The sequence below is a fragment of the Schistocerca piceifrons genome, chromosome 1 (genome assembly GCF_021461385.2).
Source record: "Schistocerca piceifrons isolate TAMUIC-IGC-003096 chromosome 1, iqSchPice1.1, whole genome shotgun sequence".
In the NCBI taxonomy this organism is placed as follows: domain Eukaryota; kingdom Metazoa; phylum Arthropoda; class Insecta; order Orthoptera; family Acrididae; genus Schistocerca; species Schistocerca piceifrons.
The window spans coordinates 528,826,662-528,846,345 of record NC_060138.1 but is presented as its reverse complement, the minus strand read 5'-3'; the positions used below and the strand labels follow the sequence as shown (position 1 = coordinate 528,846,345).

The 19,684-nt window shown below is 38.4% G+C and overlaps 1 protein-coding gene across 4 annotated transcripts in view; it reads left to right on the top strand.

Moving 5' to 3' along the window:
• Nucleotides 1-19,684, top strand: part of LOC124798588 (sodium/hydrogen exchanger 7) — a 168,313-nt gene that overhangs the window by 8,017 nt on the left and 140,612 nt on the right. For all 4 annotated transcript variants that reach the window (XR_007016960.1, XM_047262055.1, XM_047262063.1 and 1 more), the window contains exons 2-6: nucleotides 10,283-10,503; nucleotides 12,031-12,108; nucleotides 17,019-17,095; nucleotides 17,213-17,422; nucleotides 17,534-17,678. Coding sequence is in view for 3 of the 4 variants with exons in the window: in XM_047262055.1 (XP_047118011.1) it covers nucleotides 10,283-10,503; nucleotides 12,031-12,108; nucleotides 17,019-17,095; nucleotides 17,213-17,422; nucleotides 17,534-17,678 (731 nt within the window). In the remaining variant the exon portion in view is untranslated. The remainder of the gene's footprint in view (nucleotides 1-10,282; nucleotides 10,504-12,030; nucleotides 12,109-17,018; nucleotides 17,096-17,212; nucleotides 17,423-17,533; nucleotides 17,679-19,684) is intronic.

The window sequence follows — 19,684 nt, the reverse complement described above, 5'->3', positions numbered from 1 at the left end:
GTCCAAATCACCTGCGTTGTGATAACCTTTTCCACCTCTGTTTAGTTCGTTGCAAAGCCTGCGTTCACAATATAAGGAAAAATACAACAGGAAAGTAACCACATCAACACGACAATCCTATTTCCTGCCACTGAACATGCCTAATTGTTACATCTGACCACTAAATGTGACCATTCCATACATTCCCCAGCATAATGTCCAGGCTGCCTATTCAGGTGGTTGAATATTGTGTGTCTAACTCTACCATATGCAGAATAATCATTTCCACTCAACAAGTTGAAGTTTTGCCGCAGATTGTCACCCCGTGATGTTGCTCATAGGTATTGGCACACCTGACACCAGTGTCACAGTTGTCAGGTGCCAGTGTTGGAGGAAGATCATTTTTAACTCTAGAGTGGTGTGTGCAGGAAACTGTGAAATCCAACCCTAAGTACACAATGACAACAACCTTTATTATTTGATGCCTTCATACAGAAGGTGGATGGTTGTGGCACATTAGCTGAAGATGGCATGTAGTGAGGAAGTACACAGAGGCAGCAAAATGCTGTGGTGGGGCAACAGCAGCTGGTGTTGATGGCACACTTGCTGATGCATGTTGGATGTCAGCTCTGCTGCAAGACCTTGCGGTTGGGCTTGCATACATTGCACGTGGCCTGAGGCAGAGACTGGCTGACATGTCAGGTGATGGCACCCTCTGAGTGTTCTCGTCTCTGTGGATCCAGGTTGAAGGCCAGATCCATCAGGGCTAGTTGATGGTTCATAGACCAGCAGCTTCGCCTGATTGATGATGCTGATGGACAAGACCATAACAGTTTGGCCACACATTTGACTGACCAATGGACCAGAGACTATGATTGTCAAATGCACAGTGTCGACAGAAGCCCACTGCAGCTGATGTAGCAGCATACGAAGGGGTTTATGGCATAATGGTGTAAGTCAGTTTTGCTCATTTTGAGGAGTTGAACTTTCGTGAAACATTGCACAGAAAAATCGGGGAAGTTTGATAGGAGTATGTACAGGTATATTGAGTATAATAAGGGATAGTATTAATATTGGATGATAAATTAAATGTAGTAATATTATCACCATACTTATTATAAATTCTGTGAGTTTCTGTTTTAACTAACAATATCATTGTGAGTTACCAATACTTCAGCACGATAAAATGTAGTAATATTAATAGCATCATCAGAATTTTGTATAAATTACATAAATTTCAGTTTGAATTAACATAAAAATATATCTGTCGTCTTTGGCCTCAGAAGTTACATGGTGATCAAGAGCAATGTATGGTAACAAGTGTAACATGTCCTTTTTCTTCAGATTACTGACTGTTTGTATTTCCTATTTTATACTTTTGAGCTGGACTGATGTCCCTTCTTTCCTGTTTGTATATCCGAGATGAAAAACTCCATATCAGCATTCACAGTTGTCTTGTAATGTACCATTGTAGGTTCAAATCTTCTATGCTGCAACCACTGAATTTGTAGCCAAGAGACTGGACACTTTAATTCACTAGTTTTGTACATCAAGACATCTGTCATCAGAAATTTGAAAAGTTCTCAGGAAATATTCTTACAGACTTTAACTGAGTAATTCTGAACATGTAAATATTATTTGTTAATACAAGTCTTTGGAGGACGATATCCTTTTTGTGGTTCTCTTGCTGCAGGAGATTCTGAGTCCACATAGGTAGGCATTTTGAGAGTTAGAAGACATCATTTTTCAATAGCTATAAAAAATTCCATTCTTTTCTTCTTCACTTATTTTTGAAGCAAATTGTAGTCTACTGTAGTGATCATCTTTACAAAATATTTTAACAGGAACTGTTTTACATTTCCTGGTACTGTATCCTTTACATAGATTCCTTTTCAGTTTCATCTCCTGTCTTCCTTTTGTCTCTGTCATTTTCTTCCATATGATTTCTGTTGCTCATCTTCTTCATTAGACTCACTTTCAGATGTATTGCATCCTGAAGCAGAATCCAATATTTCTCCCTCTTCATTCATGATTACTCTAACTCTTTCTACATTATTCATATTACTATGAACATAAGCTCAAGCATCAATAACAACTGCCACTTAATCATGCTAACAGCTTAGACAACTATAAAACAATATAATCTTGTCTGAAAACAGCCTAGTCACTGTTATCACACAAGACTCACCAGAAAACAGTTTAGACATTGTTATAATACAAAACTTACCTCAAACTAGTTTTGAAGATGATAAAACAAACTTTTCTGTGTGGTGGTGATAGTGGTGATAAAGAAAGGAAAGCTTCCCAGTGGTGGAACAGAAAATCTTATTTTGTTTTATGGTACTGTGGTGCAAGCCAGACTGCTTCGCTTTGCTACGTCTATTGTACAAACCATTTCCCAATAGAACTTGGGGTGCCAGCTGTGATGCTATTGTGCATACAAAGATATGCATCACTGTGCCCTACAAAAGAGTGCAGCATATACTACATAACATAGTATTGAACTCATTTTTGTCAGAATCTGACTGACACCATTATGCCATAAATTCCTTCATATATACTCACTCCAGCTGGGGGTATAACGATATAAGTTTCTGTCATGTATTCGGCTTTGGAAATGCGGCTTGGTGCCATAGCATGTAACAGTCTCATCCGCTGTTAATCGGAGAACTCTGTGTTACAGAACGTACATCAGCATTATTGCCGCATCCGGTTGCAGGCTTATGTCTGTTGCTGACCCGCATACTCCTTGGCTGGCTGTGAGAGACTGAATGAGCTTGATGCTGCAACAAAGGAAACTTAAATAAATCTTCCTGGAAAATAAAATCACAATAGTAGGTACTACAGCTAAGAGGAAAGCCAGTATGAAGCAACAAAAGGAAGGATGAAGGGTGGAAGGAATATATAGGATTCTTCTTTCTTCTTATTCTGCTGCTTTTACGTCCTCATTGGACCCTTCAGTCAATCATTTTCTGGTCATCTTCTTCGATAGATTTTCTTTACAAATCATCCAGTATCTTTTCATTCGTCCTAATGTGTTTTGTCATTGCACGTCTGTAAATACCTTTTTTTATTGTTGGTTGTTTGTCTGTTTTTGGTTTAAATCTTGTTTATTTTTCTCAGTTTTCTTAAATTTTCTGCCCAGGGTTAAGTGTATCTCTTTCATATTCTCCCTGATTTCCTTTATCTATCCTACTTGTTCATTCATGTTCCAAAGTTTCTTATAATTTTTCTTGATGCTCTGGTTTCTGGTGGCCTCATAACGTGACTAGAAAAAGAGATGTTTTTTCTGTATAGTATCTGTAATGGGCTCCAGTTCACTGTACACCACTTCAGTTGGCACTACGCTCGATTGTCCATCTTCTTCGTATTTCTGATTTATGCGTGTTCTAGCGAGTGTACTCTGTACTTTTAGGGGTTTTTCGATTCTTTTCTGGGTGACTTTGGAAAGAGTTTCTTTTCTGTATGTCACCTGTGTTTGAATCGCCAACTTCTAATGTTTTAATTTATTTTTGATTGATAGACATTTTTATAGTATGCAGATCATGTTAATTTTTGCCCTTTTTGTCATTTTGTTAATTCTTACTTGTCATGTAGGTTTCTTGTACAAGTAGCATGTTAAAATTTCTCGTGAGTATTTGAATTGTTTCATTATTTTTACTTCTTGTTATTGATAGTTATGTGCTTGATTACTAGTGGACGTGTTAACATCTCAGCCTTCTCAAGTGATAGACCTATCTGGAGTCCTATTTTTTGTGCAGTAGTTTCTAGGAATGTTATTTGATTTCTGTCTTCTTAAATGTTTTTAGCTAGTAATGTTAAGTCATCTGCAAATCCCAAACAATTTATGTTTATTTGACCTATCTTTGTTCCAATTGTTATGTTTTTAGGATTTTCCTTGTGTTATTTCCGCATCAAATACTTGACTGCATAGTTGAAAAGCAATTATGATAAACCATCTCCCTATCTTAACCCTCTCTCTTAATCCTTTTTTAATCTAAGTGGCTCAGATATATAGGAATAAATAAAAGAAACCTGTTGGCAATAGTCTGGACAGTGAAGTGGATGAAGATGAAATGGACAGTGTCATACTGTGAGAACAGTTGGAAAAACATTGCAGGACATATGTTGAACCAAAGTACCTGGGCTAGATGACATTTCCACAAACTTTTAAGACTGTTGGGAAGCAACAATGACAGAATAGTTTCATCTGGTATATGGAACATGTATGACAGGTGAAATAACCTCAGACTCAAGAAGAATATATTTTCCAATTCCTAAAAGAGACTGTTGCTGATAGGTGTTGTTATTACAGAACTATTAGTTTAATAATTTATGGTGGCAAAATACTGACACTAATTATTTACGGAAGAAAAGCACAATTAGTGGAAGATCTGTTTGAGTTCTAGAAAAATGAAATGCGCTTGGCAATACTGATTTTATGACTTAATGTAGAAATATTTTGATGAAAGGTGAAATAAAAAGTGAATATCACTCACAGATTAGGCCTTAGGTCCGTACCAACTCGTCAACTGCTACGTACTAGGCAATACGAGGAGTGCTCTATGGTTGTGGGATGTGAGATCCGCATGTCGCCAGTCCCACCAGCCATTATTGCCAGTAGATCAATCCTGGTGATGCTGCTGCTTCTTTATTGAAGGTGCTTCTCATGTAGTCTCATGAGGTGACTGGACCCAGTTTCTGAACTCCTTAGCTCACAAGGAGAGTTTCCCAATGGTGGGATCGACTTTTTAGAACCATCTATATGGTGATGTAGGTTAAGATCCCAGATATTACACACCACAACCATTCAACATGGTGGGCCCTTATTTGCGAGTAATCAACCAAAAAGAAATTCAGAATTTTATGTGATGCTCAGTAATGTTAAGAAAGTTTTATATTGAGTGGCTGTGTGGTGTAATGGATGGGATAAGATCTCCAATGTAAAGATGGTTGTGAGTTTGAATTTTTGAGTTTTGATTGCAACAACTTTGATAGCTATTTTTATTCAGTTAATTGGTGTAAATGTAACTTTTATTTCTGTTCCATTGTCACATCATTTTAATTATTATATTAACTTCTTCATTTGCTCTCATTTTTCTTCCTATTGTTCTTTTTCCACATGAAATCTTTGTTCATGTGATTTTAATTAACCTTAGGTATTAATTTTGATTTAATTTCCATCATTTCATTATGCCATTTTTTCGTCCTTGTTACTGCATTCATTATTTCTATTCCTCATTTCACTTGAATTTGGTTTTACTTATGATCCATTGTTCTGTTTAAACCTTCATCTGCATTATTTTGTCAGTAGTGCAATAGCAATTTAGGCTGTTTTAAATGTCTGTATGATGATTACCATCCAAAAACCTGTACATCCTGTAACAAAAAATACATTGTTGACACCATTACCCAATTGCTATAAGTAAATTATTTCATCTTTTATTTTTAAAAGACAGATCAGAATTTCAAAGTATTGTGATAAATATAATTAAATACACATTCATAAACATTATAAACTAAATAAAAATAATGATCAAAGTCATTTTGATAAAGATTAAAAATAAAAATAAAAATTAAAGCCCTTGATAAGATTTGGAACCACAGCCTTCTGCACTACTCCACAGAACTGCTCTAACAAAATACTACTTTCTTAAGTGCCACGTAAAATTCCGGATGTAACGGTATAGATGGTTTCAAAAAGTTGATCTCATCACTGGAGACCTCTCCTTTTCAGAAAAAAAATCTGATTTGGCACTGGGAATTGAACCTGGATACTTGGCTACAGAGGCAGCCAGATGGAGAAAGGCAAACACATTTATAGCATGTGTTGGCTGAAACATACTGTTTGGAAGTTTTTGGGATAACATCTTGGCAGAAGGTTATCTACAAGTGTGCAAAAATTACACTGCAGTCACAAGAAATGAAAGACGTGAAATGGAGACAGTAATTGAGCAGGGAGTGAGACAGGGTTGTAGCATATCCTCCTATTATTCAATCTGTACAGACATCAAGCAGTAAGATTAAGGAAGAATTTGGAAATGGAATTAGTGTTCATGGGGAAGAAATAAAAAATTTTAAACTTGTTTATACTGTAATTCTGTCAGAGGTGGCAAAGTTATGGGAAGGTCGACTGAATGGAACGGTAGTGTGGATGGTGTCCCAGATCAAGAAAATTCAAAGACACTTAGGATTTATTGATCCAATAGTTATAGGTGAATATAAGATTAAAATTAACACAAAACAGCCAGAAATACTAGTCTGGTCCAAGACCCATAAACAATAAAATTTGAGAAAACAGAGTAACAATTTAGATTTAGAGAAGCTAAGATATGCAAAAGTGGGGCGGAATGGTTTGATGCTTTTTATGGCTGTGAAATGTGGACAGTGGACAAAATTGAAGAGACATCTCTTGAACAATTTGATGTATGATGCTGGAGACCACTATTGTGTATAAAATGAATGGAAATATCCACCAACCAGGAAATTGTTGAAAGAACTCATGAAGAGAAAAAATCATCAAAAAATGAAAAAGATTAGACATCTGAATCATTTTCATAATACACTAGTGGACATACTTAGTTAAAGCTTCACACAGCAGTATACCAACTTGTTTCCATTTTTCATTGTTGAATTCATTATACTTTAGTTAGAGCATACATTATCTATTTACAGCACTTTGAATTTAAAAAAAAAAAAAAAATATTTTGGCAGCATGGCGGGAATAGTATCTTGGAATTAAGATGGTTGTCCTTCTATGCAGCACCCTACTTGAATTCTCTTGGGTGGCAGTTCATTTTTTTTTTTTTTTTCGTTTCTTCTTCTTTTTTTTAAATAGTGTGAATATTGTTATGTTGTAACTGTTCTTCTGAAAAGTTCTGTATTGGTTGAGAATAATCATGTATATAGTGGAACATCTGAGAAAATTTCCTGCAGTCGTGATTATGCCATTTAGTAGCTTTCAGGGTATCAATCATTCTTGTCAACATACCTTATGTGCAAGAGAAAAAAAATTGTTTTTGTAACATTCATCTGAATTCTTCATGAAATGTACTGGCAAGAATAATGTTTATCTTCCTTTTCCATTTAATGAACATTTGATTGCAACGGTTGTTCTGTTACATGCAATCTTGCCATCCTCATAGTTGTAGGAACCACTGTCATGTTACTTAGCATCATTCCAAAATAATGTACACATCAAGGACATGTCATGTGGAGTACTAGTTGTCCAAGTGTAAGCAGTCACTTACGGATCAAATCAGACAAGGATAATGGTGTTGGGACGGTGCTGATCTACTGGAAAATACATCAGTGATGACATGGAAATTAAAACTAACTTTTTAATACCATGAATAATAATACGGAAATCAGCATTGGGTAAATGAGGAATGTGCTACATCATGCTCCCAGTGACTGAACAACTAAGACGCAGGCTTCAGATTTGGAAGGTTCATGCTCTGTTTGGCCATTCTAATTAAGTTTCTCCAAATCATTTCAGGGAAACGCCAGGATGGTACCAAGACTAACCACACGTCCTGTCTCCTGTAAACATTTCTTTATATGAGGGTTGGATCTTAAACAGTGGCAACTATTTATTCACAACCGATACAAAAGAGTTACATGTTCGCTCCTGTTACTGTCCTTCAAAGTACTCACAAGCGTTGTGTAGAACCCATTGCCAGCAATGTAGAAGGCATAGTATACTGTTAGAATTGCCTGTTCTGTTGATGGTGCGAATGGAGCGGTGTAGAGTTATGGTGATTCTCGTGTACGATTGTGATGGTGTTATCCCAACGCATTATGTTCCTGCACGGCAGACCATCAGTGCACAGTATTACTGTTCGTTTTTGGAGAATCACCTGCAACCAGCTTTGGGAAAGAAGCAGCGACACTTTCTGCGCAACACACCCATCATTTTGCAGGACAACGCACAGGCACATACAGCGCAAACTGTAGCTGCTCTGTTCGGTCAATGGGACTGGAAAGTACTGCACCATCAACACACGCCCCGGACTTAAGTCCTTGTGACGTTGATTTGATTCCGAAGATGAAGGAACCACTTCATAGCATTCGCTTCAGAACTGTCCCAGAGATTCAACAGGCAGTAGGCCGCTCCATTCGCACCATCAATAGAACAGGCTCTGCTAACGGTATACTGCGCCTTTCACATCGCTGACAACGGGTTTTACACAAAACTGGTGACTACTTTGAAGGGCAGTAACAGGTGCAAACATGTAACTCTTTTTGCATTGGTTGTGAATAACTAGTTGCCACTATTTAAGTTCCAGCCCTCATATATGTATATACTGGGTGGTTATAATTAAACTTTCCCTGTTTAACACATTATAAAATGGAAACTAATCGCATATCAGTACCAAACTTGGTAGCATTATTGCCCAGAGTATGGGGTGCATGATTTCCATGCATCACAGTGCTACCGTCCAGTTCCAACTATGGCCACCTGGTGCTGTCATTGTGATATATAGTGTCTCACACCTGACCAGTCACAGTGCACATGACGTGTCAACATGAGCATGGACAAAAGGAGCAGGGCATTATTGGTGAAGCACTATTATCAAAACAATAATGCTGCAGCTGCACTGCGAGATTATCACTGGCTGAAAGGATTACTGAAGGGTCCTCTTTCTGTAACTGCTGTGTGGAGCATGATGAAATAGTTCGAATCGACTGGAGAACTGGGCTTTGCTCCAGGAAGAGGCCGACAACAGGTTGCACCACAGGTGGTTGATGAAATCGCTGTGGCTGTGGCAGACAACGCAGTGTACAATTCCTGATCATCAGGCAGTGCGCATGTTGTGTCATGACACTTGAACATCCCTTGGTCCACGGTACGGAACGTGTTTCAAACCATTTTCAAATGGTATCAGTACAAATCTGTATCGTAAAGAAGCTTCCACCACAGGACACATGGCTGTCCACTTTCTTGCAAGGATTGAAGTTGACAAGGGACCATCTTATAGACAGACTAAGCTCATTTTTCTCTGACAAGTGAGGTGAATGCTCAGAATTGCCAAGTGTGGGGATCTTCACTTCCAGTCACTGTGCATGAAGTTCCTCTGTATGTTGAACATATCACCAGGTGGTGTGGCTTCATGGCTATGTTCATCATTGGCTCATTCTCTTTTGAACAGGTTAGTGCTCAAGGACCAAAGAAATGCAATGTGGCTGGCCAGTGTTTCTGCAATACGCTTCGCCAGCATGTCATACCTGCCCTACAGGAGGGAGACACATTGAACTCAACAGTTGTCAAGCACAATGGGGTCCGTCGCACATCATTCATGAAGTTCACCTAGTTCTCTGAAACACATTTGGAAACTATCGAATTATCAGTCGATCATTTCCAAGTGCTTCGCAGGCATGATCACCTGATCTCACTCCATGATTTCTGGTTGTGGGTCTACCTGAAGAGAGGGTTTACGAGGGGAACATTCACACATGTGCTGGTCAGAAGTGCAGAATATCATAAGAGGTTGCCAACATACCTACAGACATGCTTCATTCTGCCCTGCAGAATGCAGTCCTGCACTTTAAGACTCTTCTGGGCACTGATGTGCATTAAGTTGTGCAATTTATGTACAGTAATATTATTTCCAGAAGATCTGTAGATGACAGCTGGACTCTGTCAAAGCCACTCATTGAGGAAATAAAAATACTAAAACATAGATCTCGGCTGACAAGTATTCTTGTTTTCCAAATATCAGAACACTCCAGCAACATGTGCAATTTATATAAATTACTGTGTCGAAAACATACCTGACCGGTTAGCCGTGCAGTCTTATTTACTACTTTCCGGGCAGGAAGGCATGCCAATCCCCGGCACAAATCTGCTTGGCGGGTTAGTGTCGAGGTCTGGTGTGCCAGCCAGTCTGTGGATGGTTTTAAAGGCAGATTTTCCATCTGCCATGGCGAATGCAGGCTGGTTCTCCTTATTCCGCCTCAGTTACACTATGTTGGCGATTGCTGCGCAAGCACTGTCTCCATGTACACATACATCGTAATTACTCTACCATACAAACATTTGGGGTTACACTCATCTGGTGCGAGACATTCCCGGGGGCTCCACTGGGGGCCAAACCGCGCAGTAACCCTGGGTTCGGTGAGGGACGGCAGTGGGGTGAGTGGACTGCTGTAGCCTGTTGTTGGGTTGTGAACCACTGCGGGCTATGGCAGGGACGAAGCCTCTCCGTAATTTCTAGGTCCCCAGTTCCATACAATAAAATGTTGAAAACATAGTGCTGTCTCATACTGATTGGAACTTAAAGCATCCTTTTTTTCTTTCAAGGCCTTATTGTGGGAGCTCTTATACGATATGCTGGAAATGCCAGTTCTGTTGTACACATGACTGTTGTACCTGAGAAAGACAAATATAATCTGTCTTTGCCTCCGGATTCCTTATGGCTACGTTTTCCAAACAAAGGAGGGTCACCAAATGTTCCAAACAAGACGTATGCCTATACATTCAGAGGAGAAATTGATGTTGATGACAGTGAAATTGAACTTAAGGTATGTATCTGCCACTCTACATTTTAGAGAGACTGTTACAGAATATTTCTTTATAATCATTTGGCTACAGAATAGCCAGTATATGTAATATAATTTTGTAGATGTTTTGTAAATAAAAATTTTGACAGCAGATTTTCGTACCTTCAATAGTGGAACGTCATCTTGTTGAATATAATCCAGATTGTGATTGTACTTTGATTTCTGGGCACACACAAACTCATTGCAATACCTACAACCAGTGTGCAGTTAACTCTTATTATTTCCGGAGTAGCTATAATTTATTGCCTCAGGACACTCGAAGGTGGTTAAAATTCCTGTTAAAGTTCCGTTCATATCTGTGCTTGATGACTCAAAGCCATTCTGCCAAGTTGAAGTGTGCTAATAGGAGACAACACATCTTTTAGCTGCAATCTGTACATCAGGATTCTTTTTTCTTTTTTTTTCTTTCTCTCTCCAAGAAATGAGTATTAGCAGTGAAAATGTACTGCCTTGGTATGAAATAACAAAATTCATCTGTAATAAGATGTAAATTATGAGGAACATCAAATTTGATGTTCATGTCATAAGTGCTTTTTGCAATTGTCTTTTGCTGGTAGCAGTCAGCTGCTGCTTTAACTGTCTAGTCCCAACAGTGTAGAGGACTTCCTGTTGGACGTTTCCTCTCTCAAACTCCGCTTGAGGACTGCTTTCATCCCCTGTCTGCTTGCTATAGGTCATACGAATGACCAGAGTTAATGATCATCTACAGTGGGATCAGACAATGAGATGCAAATCAGCAGGTCATGCACACAGAAGTAAACAATAAAAATATTGTGGTGTTTATTAGTTACAGGAAGGAATCAGTTTAAGTTTGAACGCAACTGATGTGTAAGTAATTCACAGCAAAATTTCAATGCTGAATGCACAGACCTTGTCATGCAGAAATATACCAGGACAACAGGAATTATACTGTCCAAAAATCTTCCATACGGAACAGAGAGGAATAGGAAGAAATTATTATATTTTGTGGCCAATTTAGGTACTACTTTTTGCCAGATTAGTTGCAATTTTTGCCAAATTCGTATTTTTTTGCCACATTCAATGCCGTATTTTGGCCAAACTCATTGCTGTTTCTTTGCCACTTCAGTGTTGTTTATTTTGCCAAATTTGTTTAAATTTTATTCGCTAAATTCATTATTATTTTTTGCCAAAGTTGAGGTCATTTTTGCCTTGCCAGATTCTTTCTTCCTTGTTCTTTTTTTCCCCACATTCTCTGTTATTTTTTCCACGTGCAGTGCCATTTTTTGTCAGTGTCATGCTGTTCGTTGCCAAATTCAGTGTTTTTTGAAAAATTCAGTTCTGTGCCAAATTTGATGTTATTTTTTCTGCCAGATTTGTTATTTGCTAAATTCCATAGTCAGCTGTGCTACTGCTCCATTAGTAATTACCTAATCGTCCACTTTAGTAATAAAATTGTCTTATCAACTTCAAATCTAGATATTGTTCCTAGTCACTTAGAAAAATAATCCCATGCATTGTCTGTTTCAGGCTACATTTGATCCAGAAATATTTTTCAATATTATATTACCACCAATCATTTTTCATGCTGGTTATAGCTTGAAAAGGGTAAGTTCCGTTTTCTTCATAACATTACCTCTAAATGGCATTGTAGTCTCTTGTATTGCATAGTGTTTTTTCAAATAGCTTTGCTGTTAAAGAACTGAATTTTAGCTGTGTTTGAAAGCTACACAACAAAGTGAGCAACTTGATATTACTGTTCTCCAGATTTTCTTTGTATTGGGGGGGGGGGGGGGGGGTGTATGTTTATTAATAAGTACAGGAGTTAACAGTGCTATATGTAATTTTGAGTCTCTTGTATTTTTGAAGTGGAACTTGGATGATATATCCAACACTGTGTCATAAAAAGTACTGAATATTCCAGAGCATTTGTGGGTGAAACCATCCCAATTTTCTGCACAAACTTACATTTTGTGTAACCTTAAAATTGGAAGAAGATTAAGAGAATCCTATGCTGCAGAATGTATAGAGAAAGATTGCTAAAGAAGGAAAAAGGAAAGACCTGCACTGTGATTTATTTCAACAGACGAAGATTACTATAGGCATTAACACACAGATAAACAAATAGTGGTAGTGCAGTTAACAGCCAAAGTCACGTTCTGCAAACTAGTTCCCAGCTGTTCTAACAGCATGGTCACAGTCAGTCCAGCTGAAATCCAACCATGTAAAACAGGAAGTGTGGCAATTGTTTTCAGTATATCCCTTAAATAGATAACTTGATGGAACAGAGTAATGAGTCTTGAAACCATGTGAAGTACTCGGGTCAAAGGTTTGTCTTTTAACAGCATTATGTCACAGGGTCTACTAACCTATTTGACTGTGGTCAGTGATATGCTACCCTTTGGTGACAAACTGTCTGTAGCTGTATGACTATCTCTGACAAGATATCAATACTGCTACCCAAACTGAGGTCCCTCTCCCCTGGCATTGGTATGTAGGATTGGAAGTGACCCAGGTGGGGTCTACTAAGTTGGAAGAGTGGCATGAAGTGGGAGGGATTAGCCATATTGATGTCCTCCTGTTGTGGTGCAATTGGACCTATATTGTAAGTGGCATTTGCTTGCTGGCATACATCGTCATTACCTGACTTGTCCCAGTCCGAGCACAGTCTGTTATAAGATGGCAGTTCTGGTGAGATTTGCCTGTTGTTAGTTCCCCAGTCACTGATACTAGTGGGGTGTACAGCTGATAAACCAGTGGTTGTAATGCATCTGGTGAACCAGTGGTTGCAGTGCATCTACAAGCTGGGTAAGAACTGGTTGTGACACCTCTGATTGTCATGGCCGCAGTTAGTTCTGCTGTCCCCATTGCAGGCCTTCCGTGCTGGTGATGCCATATATGATGCAGCCCTCAATGGCTGCCATCATTGTGGCCATCCAGGGATGTGATTTAATAAAAGTGTCTGATCACTGGGCTTGGAAACACACGGAATGCATTGTTCATGACAGACTCGCTTCTGGGTGCTGCAAGTAGAGCAGCAATTGCATCTGCCAACTCTGTAATGTTTGCACTGAGCTCTTCGTGTCATGTGTGGTCTTGTAAGTGCTAAGAAACAATATTAGAAGTGCTGGCTATATGTCGAAATTTGTGAACTCGCCCATAATGTTGTATTAGATTTTTGATGTTGTTGTCGTCGTCATCATCTTCGGTCCAAAGACTGATTTGATGCAGCTCTCCATGCTGCTCTATCCTGTGCAGGCTTCTTCCTCTCTGAGTAACTGCTGCAACCTACATCCTTCTGAATCTGCTTACTGTATTCATCTCTTGGTCTCCCTCTACAATTTTACACCCCCCCCCCCCTCCCCACCCACCCACCCACCCAAGCCCTTGGCATCTCAGAATGTGTGCTACCAAATGATCCATTCTTGTAGTCAGGTTGTCCCACAAATTTCTTTGCTCCCCATTTCCAGTGAGTATTTCTTCATTAGTTATGTTATAGACTCATCTGATCTTCAGCATTCTTCTATTGCACCACATTTCAAAAGCTTCTATTCCCTTCGTATCTAAACTGCTTAATGTCCAAGTTTCACTTCCATATATGGCTACCACTTCATACAAATACTTTCAGAAAAGACTTCCTCCTGACACTTAAGTCTTTACTCGGTATTGATAAATTTCTCTTCTTCAGAAATGATTCTCTTGCCATTGCCAGTCTACATTTTATGTCCACTCTGCCTCAGCCATCATCAGTTATTTTGCTGCTCAAATAGCAAAACTCATCTACTACTTTAAGTGTCTCATATCCTAATTTAATGCCCTCAGTATCACCTGATTTAATTTAGCTACATTTCGTTGTCCTCATTTTGCTTTTGTTGATGTTCATCTTATGTCCTCCTTTCAAGACTCCGTCCATTCTGTTCAGCTACTCTTCCAACTTCTTTGCTGTCTCTGACAGAATTACAATGTCACTGACATTTATTTCTGTGTCCTTTACTGCTTGCTCAATGTACAGATTGAATAACATTGAGGATAGGCTACAACCCTGCCTCACCGCCTTTTCAATCACTGCCTCCCTTTCGTGTCCCTCAACTCTTACAACTGCCATCTGGTTTCTGTACATGTTGTAAACAGCTTTTTGATCTCTGTATTTTACCCCTGCCACCCTCGTAAGTTCAAAGAGAGCATCCAGCAAACATGATCAAAAGTTCTGTTCAGGTATACAAATGCTATAAACATAGGTTTGCCTTTCCTTAACCTATGTTCCATGAGAAGTCGTGAGGTCAGGTTTGCCTCGCGTGTTCTTACATTTATCTGGACTCCAAATTGATCTTCCCCGGGGATTGGCTTCCTCCAGTTTTTCCATTCTCCTGTAAAGAATTCGTGTTAGTATTTTGCAGCCATGACTTATTAGACTGATTGTTTGGTAATTGTCACACTTTTCAGCATGTACGGTCTTTGTAATTGGAATTGTTATATTCTTCTTGAAGTCTGAGGATATTTTGCCTGTCCCCTACCTCTTGCTTACCAGATAGAAGAGTTTTGTCATGACTGGCTCCCCCAAAGCTATCAGTAGCTCTAACAGAATGTTGTTTATTCCCGGGACCTTGTTTTGACGGAGGTCTTTCAGTAGTCTCTCAAATTCTTCACCTAGTATTATATCTCCCATCTCATCTTCATACTCATCCTCTTCCATTTCCATAATATTGCCCTGAAACACATCTCCCTTGTACAGAGCCTCTATATATTCATTTCAGTTTTCCTATCTTTGCTTAGGTCTGGCTTTCCATGTGGCCTCTTGATATTCATACAGGTGGTTCTCTTTTTTCCAAAGGTCTCTCTAATTTTCCTGTAGGGGGTGCCAATCTTTTCCCTAATGATATATGTTTCAAAATCCTTCTTTTTAGGCATTTTTATTCCCATTTGTCTGCTTCATTTATTGCATTTTTATATTTCCCCCTTTCATTAGTTAAATTCAGTGTGTGTTATGTTGCCCTAGGATTTCTTCGAGCCCTCATCTCTTTACCTACTTGGTCCTCTGCTGCCTTCACTATTTCATCTCTCAAAGCTACCCATTCCTCTTGTACTATATTTTTTCTCATGCTCTTGTCAGTTGTTGGCTAATGCTTCCTCTGAAACTCTCAACCTCTGGTTCTTTCAGTTTATCCAGATCCCATCTCCTTAAATTCCTATCTTATTGTAATTTCTTCAGTTTTTATCTTCAGTGCATAACCAATACATTATGGCCAGAGTCCGCATCTGCCACTGGAAATATCTTACAGTGTAAAATCTGGTTCCGAAATCTCTGCCGTACCATTACATAATCAATCTGAAACCTTCCAGTGTCTTCAGGTCTCTTCCACATACACAGCATTCTTTCATGATTCTTAACCCATGTGTTAGCAAAGATTAAGTTATGCTCTGTGCAAAATTCTACCAGATGAGTTCCTCTTTCATTCCTTTCCCCTAGTCCATATTCATGTACTATTTTTCCTTCTCTTCCTTTTTCTACTATCGAATTCCAGCCCCCACCACAATTAAATTTTTGTGCCCCGTAACTGTCTGAATAATTTGTTGTGTCTGATCATATATGGCTTCAGTCTCTTCATCTGTGGAGCTAATTGGCATATAAACTTGCACTACTGTGGTGGGTGTGGGCTCCATGTCTATTTTTGCTGCAGTAATGCGTTCAATGTGCTATTCATAGTAGCTTATCTGTGTTCCTATTTCCTTATTCATTCGTAAACCTACTCTTGCATTACCCCTATTTGATTTTGTATTTATAACTCTGTATTCACCTGGACAGAAGTCCTGTTTCTCCTGTAACCAAACTTCAGTAACTCCCATTCCCCTTTATACATTTTCTAGCCTAACTATCCGATTAAAGGAACTGACATTCCACACTCCAATCCATAGAACACCAGTTCTGTTTCTCAGGGTTAACGGTATCCTCCTTGTGGGTGCAGCTACAGTACGGTTATCTGTATCGCTGAGGCACATAAGCCTCCACACCAGCGCTGCAGCAAGGTCCATGGTTCATGTGAGTGGGGTTGTTTATGAGAGCTGATAATTACACAAAAGCCAGTGGCAGTATATTAGATGGTACCAGTATTGTGGGAGATATCTGCTGAAAATAAACACTGGCCACACTTTATATAGTGCTATTAGGAACAATAGCACCTTAAAATTCTAGGAAAATCTTGAAGTTCAGTAATAATAAGTCAGTTTCTGTTGTTGCAGGACGTAAAGTAACAGGATTGAGTAACTATATGCTGGTTTCAAATATTTGTATGTCATTTAAGGTATATATTGGATGATTAAAACTAGCATAAAGATATTGTGCTACAAATTTCAGCTGTAACCTTTGTGACTAAACTTCATACGTGATTTTGTAATGTTCTAGTGATTCCTCCAAGTCTTACGAACACATACAATTTCCTTATACTTATAACTACTATGAATAATCAGTTTTATTCACTCTGCTTTACATCACTGACATGATACTTGTATTTATTAACCAGAAATACTTCTTTCGAAACCTTGGGGCTATTTTGACTTACGCACTGATTGGCACAACACTGTCGTCGTTTGCTGTGGGGTAAGAATGTTTCTCAGCCTTTCTTGTGCCTAAAAATTAGAATTTTATGTAAATTAGAATTACTTGTGGCTGTTATACAAAGCAATATGTGAATGTAGTGTTCTCAAACTGTTACAGTGCTTTGATGTATGGTTTCATCCAGTTGCGACCCTATCTGAAGTCAAGTTTCACGTTTTTGGATACTTTATACTTTGGTGCCCTCATTTCTCCAACAGATCCTTTGACAATATTAGCCATTTTCAACGACCTTCATGTTGATGTCAATTTGTATGCACTTGTTTTTGGTGAAAGTGTCCTAAATGATGCAGTTGCTATTGTTTTAAGCGGGTGAGTTTATACTGGATAACTGAGTAGAATGTTGCTATAAAGTTGCGTTCAGCATAACATCAATTCAAGTTTCTATAATTGTGACAAAATAACAATTTATTTTGTTTCCAGAGCTATACAAAATTATGGAGAAAGGTACCAATCAGGATCAGGAGGTTTTGAAACTGATGCATTCTTTAGAGCATTGGGGGATTTCTTCGTGATTTTCAGTTTATCTCTCCTGATTGGAACTGTCATGGGATGCATTACAGCCTTGATATCCTTTTAGTGTATGATTTATAAATTTATAACTTGTCAGTTATTTATACTTGGTTAAAGTTATTATGTTACTCTAATTACATGTCAACTCCATATTGTAAGTGGCATAATTCTTTTTTGGCTTATACTACTGTTTATCATTCACTTTCTCTTTCATAAAAAGAAGTGATTTGATGAAACAAGACATTGTCTGTGAAGTATTCAATCTGACACTCACTTAAAAAATCACAAAAATTGGTAAAAAGTTTGACCTGTTTCAACTGCCAATCACTTAATATCAGAAATGAAAAAGAATTACGGAAACAGAATTCTGCTAGACAATGTATATACATTAGAGAAAACATACCAGTTTAGTTTGCTAAAGAGCAACGTTTCACAGCAATAGTCACAAAATACAAATTGTCTTCTGTGCTTCTGCATCACACTTACAACAACAGAATGAAATTATTTGCTGATGGCACTATTCAAGCCCCACTTTCATCAGTTAATAAAACCAGATAAATATAACATTCACATGCATATGAAATTACATTAGGACTCATTATCCAAGTCACATATAATTCACATTGTAAAATCCGAAAGATTTTCGTTTTAACTCGAGAATTGTGTGGCGGGTAAAAATCATATCACAGAAAAAGTTGTGATGCTATTCATAATGCATTTTTGGAACAGAACAGGTTTAATATGTAAAAGTATAAAATATGCAAAAGGAACTGTAGAAGGCAACATATAAAACTAAAGGCAAGATAAGTAGGCTTACTGGTGTACAAAGCTCTCAATTTTCATGTGGACCATTGTTTACTTGTTATTGAGTCCAGTCAATATCTTGCCACAACAGTGCATGGACAACCTACAAGGAAGTCACCTGCCGTATCTACCAATCACAAGAACAGTCTAGCAGGAAATGGCTAACGTGGCTGTCTGCATCCTGCAGACTACATATTTTCACACCACACACTTTGCTGAGAAAAACTCTTCAAAGCTGTCAAAGTAAAATTTTCTCACTTTGTTCATTAAGGGGACATTGTATGTCCTATGCTGCCTATGTTAAATTATAGAATTTTGTGACCCATTAGCGTGGAAACTTTTTAAGACACCTACTTACAATTTTCCATAATTATTGAACGCACCTTTCTAGATACACTGAACTAGTATTATTGCTGAAATTGTATTGTTCGGCATGTTATCTTTTTTAACACTCAATTTTTTGACAGAATTTTGTAAATAAATGAACATAAAAACACAACAACTCAGGATATTTTAATTATTCTAGTTCATGTGTTGAATCTCACACTATGTGTGCTGTGAAAATTTCATGTCTTTACCACCAGCACTTTTTTTAGAAAACAGATCATTTATTGCAAAAAAATTAGTTCAGAGATATTGAGGTTTAAAACTTTTTTATTACAAATTTTTATACAGACTTACATTTCTGCATCTTTTGTGCACTAGAATTGCCCTGGCCCATAGTCTTTGTCTGTGTAATGAAACACCCATGTTTCATCTCCCATGATGATAGAGTCCAACAACTTCTCCTTGTTGCCTCCCCCCTCACATTGTGGAAGAAACTTGCGAACACAGTCAAGGCTTTGCTCCTTCTGTCTATCAGTCAGCATCCAGGGAACTCAGTGAGCACATACCTTGTGATAACCCAACATTTCTGTTAAAGTTCTTTCAGTTGTACCATGGGAAGCTTCAGGAATGCGTTCAACAAGTTCACGGACTGTGACCCTCCGATCTTTGAGCAGCTCACTGTTGATCTTCTGGACAATCGCATCCGAAACCGGCAGTCTTCCATTCTATTCTTCATCAAGAACTTCCGTGCGACCCTCAGCAAAAGCTCTGCACCATTTGCGGATGTGCTGAACAGACTTGCACTCTTCACCATAAACCTCAGTCAATTGCTGATGAATCTTCACGGGCAGTAATTTCCTTGTGTGGAGAAACCGGATTACCGCCCGAACCTCGCACTTAGCGGGAGTGGCGATCAACGCTTCCATCTCT